This window comes from Malania oleifera, chromosome 13, assembly GCF_029873635.1.
Source record: "Malania oleifera isolate guangnan ecotype guangnan chromosome 13, ASM2987363v1, whole genome shotgun sequence".
In the NCBI taxonomy this organism is placed as follows: Eukaryota; Viridiplantae; Streptophyta; class Magnoliopsida; order Santalales; family Ximeniaceae; genus Malania; species Malania oleifera.
Window position 1 is genome coordinate 54,638,543 of NC_080429.1, and position 12,541 is coordinate 54,651,083.

General features: G+C 34.4%; 1 protein-coding gene across 1 annotated transcript in view; it reads right to left on the minus strand.

Moving 5' to 3' along the window:
- The window catches only part of LOC131146289 (formin-like protein 20), a 52,271-nt gene that overhangs the window by 15,024 nt on the left and 24,706 nt on the right, over positions 1–12,541 (minus strand). The window contains exons 12-15 of the mRNA XM_058095772.1: positions 11,886–11,980; positions 11,260–11,331; positions 11,049–11,165; positions 41–109 (exon numbers count right to left, since the gene is read on the minus strand). Coding sequence (XP_057951755.1) covers positions 41–109; positions 11,049–11,165; positions 11,260–11,331; positions 11,886–11,980 — 353 coding nt within the window. The remainder of the gene's footprint in view (positions 1–40; positions 110–11,048; positions 11,166–11,259; positions 11,332–11,885; positions 11,981–12,541) is intronic.

Genomic DNA, 12,541 nt, shown 5'->3' on the forward strand with positions numbered 1-12,541 from the left:
AAACAATATATCTAAGAGATACAAGTAATGAGCAAATTACCACTACAGAATACAGATTTGTTACAGACACCACTTCTGTCTCAGCAACACCAATAAATTCTTTTAATGTCTAAATTCAAAGAGAAAACCAGGAAAAATTGTTAACTCAGAAAAAACCTGGAACAAATCTAGCAAAACTGATGTATACAAAACTAATAAGCAGGATTAATGTGCTTCATGGTGACCTGCAAAACTTTGACCTTGCACCAATAAGAACAATTTTATCAAAGATTTTCCAAGTCCACTGCAATCTAATATGTTCTAGTGCATCAAACGACTGAAGCATTTAACTAAGATGATTCATTGTCACTCATTGTTTATAAGAAAGGAATTTAATATGAAAGAAGAAACCACTACAACAAGAATGAAATTAAGAAAGTGAACTAAAAGATTCATAAGAAAATACGCAAATGAGAGAAAAAAATGTAAAAGGCATAAGACGCACAATCAAACAGGCACAAAATTGAAGTTGAAAAAACCAGACTTCTCCAAACACTACCTCATTGAATAATAGTTCCAATCAAGGTACCTAACCACATAAACATCCACCATAATGCCCAAAGAACCCATCTCACTTGCCTCTCCATGGCACCAGCAGACTGCTATATTTTGCCTAGATGGAGATCCAAAGCCAAAATTAAAAGTAAATGAAATTATCTCCATTGTAAGACTTGTAGAGACTACCAGTGCCCAATTAATCCCGATTACCACTTAGTTAAAAATATATGTATAAAATGAAATAAATATAGCCAATTTCCAAGAAAGGACCTCCAAGGCTCCAACCACTTGACTTTCAGCTAAAAAAGTTCACTACTCTTTACCCCTCATAACATATTTATTTAGGGTAATGGCAATGGGTTTTTGCATTCATTTTTGAGAGGATGTATGGATGGGTGATTCTATAATTTTCATTCTTTTTCTCGTTTGTATGATCGCTCATTTACATAATGGTGTTATTTTGATCACTAATTGGGGTGACTTCTCTCAAGATTTCCATTTCATTAGCCTCTTAAAGATAGGGAGGTGGATCCTGTACGAACTCTCTAACCAATAGGAGGATGCTCAGTTCTGAGTTCTAGATTCCTTAAGGGATTTTTCTTGTAAATCTTTCATTGAGCATTTAATTGTTGGAACCACGCCCTTTTTGCTTCATATTAGTACTAAGGAGGCCAAAGTTCCTATTGAATAATTGCGTAAAATGAAGGACCTAATCTCAATAATAATTCATAGTATTTTTCATTCGTACTAATAATGATAAATGACTAAAATAACCATTAAAAGTCCCCCTCAAGTTGGAGCACATATACCATCCACTCCTAGCTTGTTACAAATGAACTTACACAAGCACCCCCTAAGGCTTTAGTGAATAAATCAACACTCTACAAATCATACTTCACATGAGCGGTGGTAATGAGCATCTGCAGAAGTTTATCCCAAACATAGTGGCAATCAATTTCAATGTGTTTTCTTTACTTGAAAGACCGAGTTGGAGGTAATATGAAAAGCTACTTGATTATCATACATCAACTCCATAGACTAAGAATGTGGAAAACCCAATTCTTCCAACATGTTCTTCAACCAAGCACATTCAAATGGAGTGTGAGCCATGGTCCAATCTGCATCTATATATATCCCTACATACCTTGATCATCACCATTAGTAATCACAATACCATCCACATACACAATAAGCAAAACCTTGTTGGGTGGAATATGACGATAAAAATATAGAGTGACCTACTACAAACCGTTGAAGGCCAAATTCAAGCACTACAGCACTGAATCAACCAAATTGCTCTCTAGAAACCTGTTTTAAACCATATTATTATTTATTGAGCAAACACACTAAGCCTGATCCCCCCTAAGCAACAAGCCCACATGGTTGCTCCTTATAGACATCCTCCTAAAATCACCATGTAGGCAAGCATTCTTCACATCTAATTGATGAAAAGGCTGGTGGCAAGTGGTGGCTAAGGAGATGAACATATGTGAGGCAAGTCTAGCGACCAAGGCAAATGAGTCGGAATAATAAAAATCATATACCCGAATATCTATTACCTGAGCAACAAGGGGAGCTTTCAATCAAGCCACACAACCATTTGAATTGACCTTCACGATGCCAACCACAAGCTTATCAAGAGGAAGAGGTACCAACTCCTAAGTATCATTATCCTATAGCGCACACATCTCTTCGATCATTGTAGTCCTCCACTGAGAATGAGAGAAGGCTTCAAAATAAATTTGGAAAAGGGCAATAGAAGATAGAGTACTAACAAAATAGAAATATAAGGGTGACAAGAAATCAAAACAAAGAAAACTAAAGATTGGATGTCATGTACAAGCGTGTTTACCTTTTCAAACAGCAGTAGGATCAACCCCTGGGAATAGGATAAACTAACATGAGAAACTAGAAGCATAGAAGTGGAAGTTGGAGGAGGCTCTCCTCCCTTGAGCCATCATGTGTAAACCTGAAAATTGGGATAAGCCAAATGACAAAAATGACTCAAACAAGATGAAAATGTTGGAGCATTGGGCAGAGATAATAGGTTAGAATCTAGAAGGCTGAGAAAAGGAAGGGGCTCATAAAGGTCATATGAACTCAAGAAATCTGAATAGTATGGTGTTGACTCAAAAAAGGTGACATTAGTATAAATAAAGAATCAATGTAAGTAGGGTTATAGCATTGTCATCCCTTTTTGAATACAAGAATAACCCAAAAAGATACATTTGACAGCACGAGGATCTAGCTTATCCATTCCTGGATTTGTCAAAAGGACAAAGGAGCTTCAAGGAAGATAACTGAATATGGGATTTTATTATCAAGGATAGAGGATGGCAAAGCATTTCATTGATGAGAAAGCAAGTAGTGAACGACATCACTCCAAAAATTTTTTGGGACATTCATTTGATAAAATGAGGTTTGAGTGACTTTGAGAATATGTCTATTTCCCACCCTGCAACTCCATTTTGTTGTAGTGTGTGGACCCAAGATAACCGATAGATCTCACCAAAGTAAGTCATATAGGTAGTGAATTGAGTACTGAAATACTCCTTACCTCACTACAAACTATCCTGGCTAGAATATCAAATTGAGACCTTAATAGGGAACAAAGGCACAAAAGATATTAAACAACCTAGAATGATCTTTCATTAAATACAACCAAGTCATTTTGGAGTAGTCATCGACAAATGTAACAGAGTACCAAAACCCCAACTTTGATGTGACACGATGGGGACCCCAAACATCAAATTGGACTAACATGAAATGGCTAACCGCCTAGCGCCAATTTATTGACTCAGGAAGCAAAGGAAACATGATGATGCTTTCCTCATTATCAAGGGTTACACTTAAGATTAGATAGAGAACTTAAAGTGGGAACTAATTTTTTTGACTTGTCCATGAACAAATGAGTCAGTTGACAGTGGATTTGATGTGGTGTACTTGAGGCATTGCAAGCAATAGGAGGAGACAACAACTCAAAGTAGTAAGTTCTTGTGTGATTAACAAATTAAACAAACAAGTCAAGAATTGGTTAAAAGAAATAAAAGAAGTTTAAGGAATCTTAAAAGGAATTAAAAGAAATTTTTAAAATCCAATTCACCCCCCCTCTTGGGACTACACCTTGCTTTTCAATTGGTATCAGAGAGGGGTTATAGCAAATCTTAATTAGTAGCTATAAAAATATTTAAATGGCTCAATTCGGCGTAACTCCCTTTGGGGAGGGACAATCTTCAACTAGGCCACCAATCTTTTGTAGACCAAACTATACCTTTTGGAAAAAAAAATGCAAATATATCTCCAAACTATGAATTGGAAATCTTGGGAGGTTATAATGGATGGTGACCTAATCCCCACTAAGATAGTAGATGGAAAACAAGTTCCCAAAGAGAAATAAATATGATAAACTTAGATTATAAGATGCTGCAAGTTAATTCTAGTGCCATGAATGCCTTATATTGTGCTTTAGATGTCAATGAATTTAATACAACAATGGCTTGCAAATCAGCTAAGGAAATATGGGACAAATTAGAAGTAACATATAAAGGAACTATAGATGTTAGGGATAATAGGATCGATATGCTTACAAGTGAATATGAAGCTTTTAGGATGAACGCGGATGAATCCATAACTAATATGTTCACTAGGTTCACTCACATAATAAATTCCCTAAATGCACTAGGAAAAACCTACACTTCTTATGAAATGATTAGGAAAATTCTTAGAGGGCTGCCACCAAAATGGGAATCAAAAGCCACTGTCATAACTGAAGGAAAAAATCTGAAAATCACTTCCTTAGATAAGCTTATAGGTTCTCTACTTACATATGAAATGACAATAAATGAAAAAAGTGGAAAAACTAAAGCCCAAGAATCTATAGCCTTCAAAGTTTCAAACTCTAGTAGTGAAGAAGAGATGGATAAAGATAAAGTAGCCTTCATATCTAAGAAGCTAGAGAAAATTCTAAGAAGGAAAAATAAATTCAAAAGAAAATCCAAATCTGAATCAGATGAAGAAGAAGAAGAAGTTAACAAGAAATCAAAGAATAAAACTCCTACGTGTTACAATTGCAACAAAGTTGGACATATAAAACCAGAATGTCCACTACTACTAAAGAAAGGGTCTAAGAAGAAAAAGAAAAAGACCATGAAAGCCACTACTTGGGACATGATGAGTACAAGTAGTTCGGAAAATGAATCAAGTGACCAAGAGGTTGCTTATACGTGTTTTATGGCTTGGGAAGAGGAGGAAAGCTCCTCATCTAAATCTTTAAATAATTCTTGTAGTGATGAATCCAACGATGAGTGTATGTCATCTTGTGATGAATTACAAAATGATTTATTAAAAGTTCATAAGATGCTTATCAAAGTAACCAAACAAAACACATCATTGAAAAACAAGAATGAAGGTATAATGAAAGAGTTAGAATCTCTTAAAACTACTGAAAGAGAAAAGGATTCAAGAATCAAGAAAATAGAAATTAAAAATGAAGCTATGACAAAGGAATTAGAATATAAAAATCTTGCTGAAAAAGAAGAAATCAAAGAATTAGAATGCAAGAATGAAAAAATGAAAGAAGACCTTCGATCCCTATCCTCTACAGTATATGAGAAAGATATATATATTTATGAATTAGAGGATAAAGTAGGAAAATTATCTCTAGAATTAGAGAGATCACTAAAGAAAGTTGATGGCAAGAAAGATATAGAGATAAATGATCTCAAAAATAAAATTGAAGATAAAAAAAAGATCATTTATAACTTCATTAAAGGAAAGGCAAACTTTGACAAAATGATAGGCTCACAAATGATGACCTCAAACAAAAAAGGTATTGGATTTAATGGAGTTGAAAATAAAAAGAAAAAGAATCTTTACATGGATTTTTTTTCGAAAGCCTCCAAAGACTATGCTACCACATCTAGTAATGCCTACACTAATACAATATGCTATCAATGTAAGAAAAAGGGGCATATCAAGTTTGAATGTCCATTTAAAAGAAAGAGTGTGAAGACTAAACAGGTATGGAAAATAAAAGAAACATCCCTTGACAAATCAACCGGACCCAAGAAAGTATGGGTACCAAGATGAAAGATTAGTTCATAAACGAACAACTCCATGGATTAAGTCATTTCCCTTTAAAAATTGAGAAAACAACTTAATTCATGATCAACAAACGAACTAGTTGATATAGAAAAACTTAAAAATGAGTTTAAGAGCTTATTATAACAAATTCAAAATGGCATTGTTGGCCAAAATCATAGGATGATTTTTTACAAGGCTAAAGAAAAATATTAAGAAATATCAAATTGAGCATATTACATAAGTACCTTGATTAAGAAAAAGATATTTGAGAATGAAAGCCTATATGCTACATGCTTACATGTCTATATGATATGCTATATGCTACATGTGTATGACTTGACTTATATTGAAATTTTATGGCTCACTATGTTGAAAATTGGAGCATAAGATTATTGAGCAAAAGAATGAATTTTGATATAAGATTAATCATTGACCATGCATGCTATTGATGAATCACATGGATATACTTACTGCTCTTTATATTGGTATCCATGAGCTATGAAAGATATTTTTGATATCCATGAACTATGCATGATGTGATATTAGCTTTGGTATCTATAAAGTTTTTTTTAGTATCACATTTTTAAAAATTTTAATTGGTATCACAATTTAAAAGGCTCAATTGGTATCACAAATTGATATTTGAGAATGATAAGCATACTTGAACTCATGAGCATTTTATGATATTGATGATAACTGATATTGGTATTTGATGAGTGTGTTCATGAAAACATACAAGATATGAATCAATATATGAAACATGGATAATAAACTTAAAAGCATAATTGGTATCAAATTTGAATGTATTAAATTCAGGGGGAGTATTATGACTTATTGCTTGTATTATGTTTCTTCCCTAATTATTAAATTGGAATCATGAAATAAATAATTGGTATCATGAATTATTATGCATGCTGAAGTTTAAAGAACTATATTTTTTATTGTTGCTCATAGCCTTAGTATTTAAAGTCTTACTCTTTTTTATCAATGTCAAAAGGGGGAGAAGTTTTAGGCAGCAAAAATTGAGCACGATATTAAAAATTGGAAGCTTATTGAAATATATATCAAAAGGAGGATAAGTACTTGATATTGATGTTGATTGATATTAATATTGAATAATGTGATTTTGATATATGAGCATGATAGTAAAAGAGTTTTTGAAATTGATCATGATATTGTTAAGTTTGTCAATATGATGCTTATTGAAAGGAGGAGCCTTTTTAAGGCTTACTCAAATTTTTGCTCCTTATTTGTCATCATCAAAAAGGGGGAGATTGTTGGTCATACAAGGTTTTAAATCTTGTTATCTTATTTTGATGCTAATAAACAAGTAGAATTTAACATATTTGTGTGAGTAATGTTATTTTAGGGCTCATATATAAGAAAGCAAGGTCAAAGTGCTCACAAGGATCAAATGAAGCTTAAAAGAGTCAAAGCATGGATTTAAAGATGATATTTTAAAGTTTGAAGAAAATGAGGACATGGATGATAAGCCAAAGAAAAGTTAGAAGTCAAAAGAGCAAAAGAAAAGCAAAGAAAAAGAGTTCAAAGAAAGACAAAGCACGAAGACTCAAGAAACCTAGAATGTGAAAAGTCTTAGAAGTCTTTATGTAAGTACTTTAATGTTTAAATATCGTTTGAAATATTATGAAACTTTTAAGTTAACTTCTTGGACCTAGATAACTTTTAACATACTTGGAAAATATTTTTATAAGGTCAAAAATTGTTTCAAAAATGTTAGAATCATTTTTGGAATGAAAAATACCAAAAAGAGGATTTCCTAATTGCTGTCATTTTTCATACATCCGCATTGAGGCGCAATTTTCTCTATCAAAAACTCCTTATTTTAAAAAGAGTTCAACATGAAAGTTGTAGGATTTTCTCTTAGCTTTCTTTTGATACCAAGAACACCTAATTTGGAGTTGTATAGAAAAAGTTGTGACCAGAATACTGAAGCAAGGTTGAAGCTGTCAGCCAACTGAACATTGTTCACGGCGGAACATCAGAAGACTGAACCGGACACTTCGGTCGTTTGACCCTTGACCTCGGTCGTCTGAAGAATATCTTCAGTTGACTGAAGATTAAGTTCAGTCATCTAAAGGTGAGATATTTGGACAAAAAACATCATCAAAAACACCAATAATATTTTTATAGAGGGACCAAAACACTACAGGAGGAATTCGGGCAGAAACATGCCTGAAATAAACTTCACCAGTTGGTGTGTGAAGTTGGCCTCCCATCTTCAACCAGCACATGAAGGCATGTGAGATCTAGTCTGGTGATGGGATTTCAAGGGGACAGATCCGCAATGTCTGTGGGTGGCTATGGAGTTAGTTTTGCAAAATCGATAGGTGTTTTTGCGTTCCTGAACTGGCAGTGTCATCCAGAAATTTTCCTGTGACTAACAAGGCTTCCGACAGCTGCTGGCTGTTTCTCAGGCCTATGGTGGTGCTGGAAATTCTCCCATGATGGTGGACATGCAGCACACTTGAGTTTTAGATTTCAGTTTTGACAGTGGCTGTGGTAATTAGGGTTTAGATATCAGAATCATGCTCTGTTAGCATGTTGGAATAATTGGTAAAATAGAAGACCTAATCACAGCAATGGTCTCTCCCTCAATTTGTAATATATGTCAAGTATACACCAATGACCATAATACCCTCACTCACTCACCCTTACAAACATAACACTAGCACCTACTAATAATGCTAAATGACCAAAATAACCATTAACGGTTCAGAGTAGTCAACAGCAACAACCTGTTGCAGAGTAGACGGCCTTCTAAGGTTCTACATTTAGAGGTGTTATTTTGTTTGTCATACTTTCTTCTTTGTTCCCTTTTCTTCATAGAAGGGTTTCTTAAGCTTCTTTTTATGCATTCTTCCTTTGTTAATGAAATCTCTTCTTTTTCTAGTAAAAGAAATTAGGGGTAGACATCCAAACCAGAGGAGTTTGTCAATGTATGCTACGCTTAAAAAAAAAAAAAAAAGGCAAACATATATATTCAAAAGCATCAAAATTCTATATAATTATTTAAAAAATAAAAAAATAAAAAAAGGATCAACTAATAAATAGGAATTGGGAAGCCAAAAATGCTTTTAGCGGATGAACTCCTTAACTGGATATAAACTTGGAAATACAGGCCAAACGGAAATAGGAGGGCAGAGAAGGGGAAGCGGAGTATTCAATTGAATCTCAGATAAATAATTATTATTAGTTGAATTAGTCTGAACAGGCTGGAAGTCAGTAAAGTTCAACCAGATAATTTTCAAAAATGAAAGTTTGCATTGCCAAAAAGTCAGCCATCACAATACGCTATTCAACCAATGTATTTTTATTTAATACAATTTAACTGGACTAGTGAAGCAAAGGCCTCTCTGCAAGTCGCTCAGAGGGATGTCTCTAAAAGGAAAAACCATTAGAAGAAGTGAAGCAAGCAAGACCACCGTGCTCCAAACCAGACTTGAGCTAATAATAGAGTCCTTGAAAATTCAACACTATGCACCAACCAATCATGCTTTTCCATAATAACAGCAAACTTGCAAGAGCCTTCCTCTCTTTCCCAAAGCCCAAATACTGCACGGGACAAAACTCTCTGGAGAAGGCTTGGGGCCCAATGCTTCCGATAAATACCAAACAACTTCCTCCATATACCCCAAGAATAGGACGAGTGCAAAAATAAATGTGAACTGAAATCCTCAGTCCAATAGAAAACCACACACAAAATCAAGAGAACATGCTTTGTTTGGCCTTCTACTCTAAAGTAAAACATTACTATTGATTCTATCAGGGGTTACATTCCAGGTGAAAGTCTTTATTTTAGAGGGAAGGGAAGTTAGATTTCCAAATAAAAGATTCCAGGAGAAAAAGGGAAGGGAAGTTAGATTTCCAAATAAAAGATTCCAGGAGAAAAAGGAAAAGCTCTTATCTAGAGAGAGAGAGATGAGAAAGCAGAAGGAATATCAGTTAAATGAGTACCCAAAAAAAATTAGCAAGAAAAATTCCCGTAAGTATGAAATCCCCAGATCCTCCCATCCCTACCCAAAGAACAAGAAAAAGAACCCAAAACATTTGGAAAAAGAAAAATCAGTGACTGCTTCTTATTTCTTTTTTTTTTCCCTTATTTTTTTTCTTTCTTTCTTTTGGCAGCGTTTTGCTCCTTTTTAGGACTTCTTGTCCATTATAAGGTTGTCATCTTGTTACTCTTCTTCCTTGTCCATTTTCTCTTACTATCCAAAAAAAAAATTATTTTAAAAAACACAATGTTATTGATCTCCCACTCATTCAAATTCCTAACAAAGTGGAAATTTCACACAGACGCCCCACAAGCAATGAAAAAAAACAATAAGAAATAGGAGCACTATGCAGATTGGGAAAATGAGGAAGAAAAGGGAGGAAAGCTAGAATTAGAGGAGCATCCCAATCCAATGATCCTCTAAAAACACTCTCACTGTTCCCAACCATATCCTCAAAGAAAACAAACTCTCTCACCATTGCTAACTATATCTTACATGGGGATAAAAACAATGTGAAACTGAGAAACAAATTTCCAGGGCTACACAAGCAACATTTCCTCCAGCTCAAGTAGCAATCCTTGAAGGCCACACTACAAATTACTCATCCAAAACGGGTTCAGATCCTGAAGGAAAATAACATAACCATTTCAAAAAAAGAGAAAGAAATGCCTATGTACGTTAAATCACCAGGAGTTTGAAAATGACAGAATTTTTATGGACAAACATTATTAATTTGGTCAACCTTCTAGCCTTTTATGTTAAAAACTCAGTAAAAAGAAATAAGCCAACCTATATTCTTTTCCAAGTTCAACAATATGTGCACATGAGTACATGACCATGAGCAGAAACATGAATGAAGCTAGTTATAACATTTCCTTCCTACTGCCATCCTTGTATTTCTATTATGTTTACTCTCACATGATTCAGAATTTCAGAGTAAGCAAGATTCAGTTGTCATTAAAAAAATTTTAAAAAGAAGAAAAAAAAAAGCAAGAGGGCTATGCCTCACCTCATGCATAAGCTTTCGCATGGAAAGCTCCAAAGGCCATTTTTATCTTACATAGCACCACTGATCCTGTCTTAGTGTTGTCTCTCTCTTTGCCCCTTGCTGTTTTATTCAGGGAGTTCCTCAGGATTAACCTCCTGCTAGGCATTATTAATTCATGGAAGACTAGTTTGTGGAAGTGCATTGTGTTAATTTATGAAAGACTAGTTCATGGAAGGGATTTTGGGTCATGATATGTGCAAGGAAGGGATTTATCCTCCAACCTATACCACCCCCCCCCCCCCCCCAAAAAAAAAAAAAAAATTACCTCTATTATGTCATACCACAAATCACATTTCCATCACAGAATGAAGTCTAAAAAATTTTTTCAAGAGGAGGGGGAAATCTTAATATTGGGGACGAGATACCTTACGAAAAACGTCAGAAACAGGGCCATCATTCTCAGATGCAACCAGCTCCTGCTTGAGCTTTTCTAGTCCCTTGATTATGGCTTGCATTTCTTCGGCTAAAGACTTCAATTGTATCTGCACAAGTGCTGTTGTAATCAATACACAAGTCTTACCATTTCTGCAATGACAGTACTTGAGATCATATTAAAAATAGTCAGGATGGAAGAACCTTTGATGCAGCTTCTAGGCTAACAAGGTCCCTGTGGAAATCTAGAAGTCCAGGTGACTTTGCAGCAAGGACCTGCAGAACAAAAAAAAACCACTTTGGGACCATGGATACCCAACACCCAAATAAATTGAGTACGAAAATAAAATAAAACAAGAAAACTGCAACAGAGGTTTTAACTCATGTAATTCTAGTCTGCACCAGCAATATTAATAATATTGTCATAACAAATACAGAACAAACATGCACACATATTGGCCCACTCATACAGTTGTCTTTGTTATTTGGTGCTTTGGGCTACCAAGTTTGAGGTTTTTTAGGGTCACTTTCGCATGACAAAAGTGTGTACAATGTTAACCTACTCGAAGTGTAAATCATTTGTGTGTATACCCACATGCAGACACACAAACACATGCATGTATATGCATATGTATGTAGACATGTACGAGTACCCCCACACACACCCTCTCCAAAATATATTATATATATGAAGGCCCTCAAACATGTTTAGCAGAAAAAAGTGTACATTTAATATCTGCAAGATATTGAGGTTACTAAAACCAAATAGACAACAGTTTGTTGAGGGTAAACAACTTCAATTAAAAAGAAAGATAATATAGAAACCGTACTTTACAAAGATAATGCATGAGTGTCATCTTATTATTGGAAGCACGTGTGTCAGTAAGTTTCAGAAGACTGTCCAACTTGAATCCAATTGCAGAACCTGTAAAAAAAATTATAAAAAAGTAAAAATATAAATAAACAATTAAAAAAAAAAACATTAGATAGCTCGTATGAACAATAAAAAATAAGGCATGAACAAAATGGTCAGCAGATAAACTCAATGAAATATAAAGAAATAAATAAACTCTGAGGCAGTAAAAAGAAACTAATACCACCAGTGCAACTGTATCAATATGTCAAGAACAGACTACAACTATTAATCACAATAAGGAATTCCGAAAGAGTTTCAGGTAAAAAATAAAAAGGGGGCTAGATTCTCCATGAAAGCCATCTTAATCTTAAATGACCAGCATGTACTGGGGTGGGAGGAGGGTATGTTACTGTTGACCACATGAGATGCTAAATATGACAGTTTATTGACAGAGAAAAGAGACTTTATTGAAAAGAAGAAGAAACAAAAAAGGAGAACAAGCTGTCCTCAAACAGGACAACAAAAAGAATAAAAAATAAAAATAAAAATCATCTTAATAAAGCATTTGATGAGAATCAACAAACACCATCAAAAGATTCATTACATGTTCCTATTGGGCCCATCACTAGA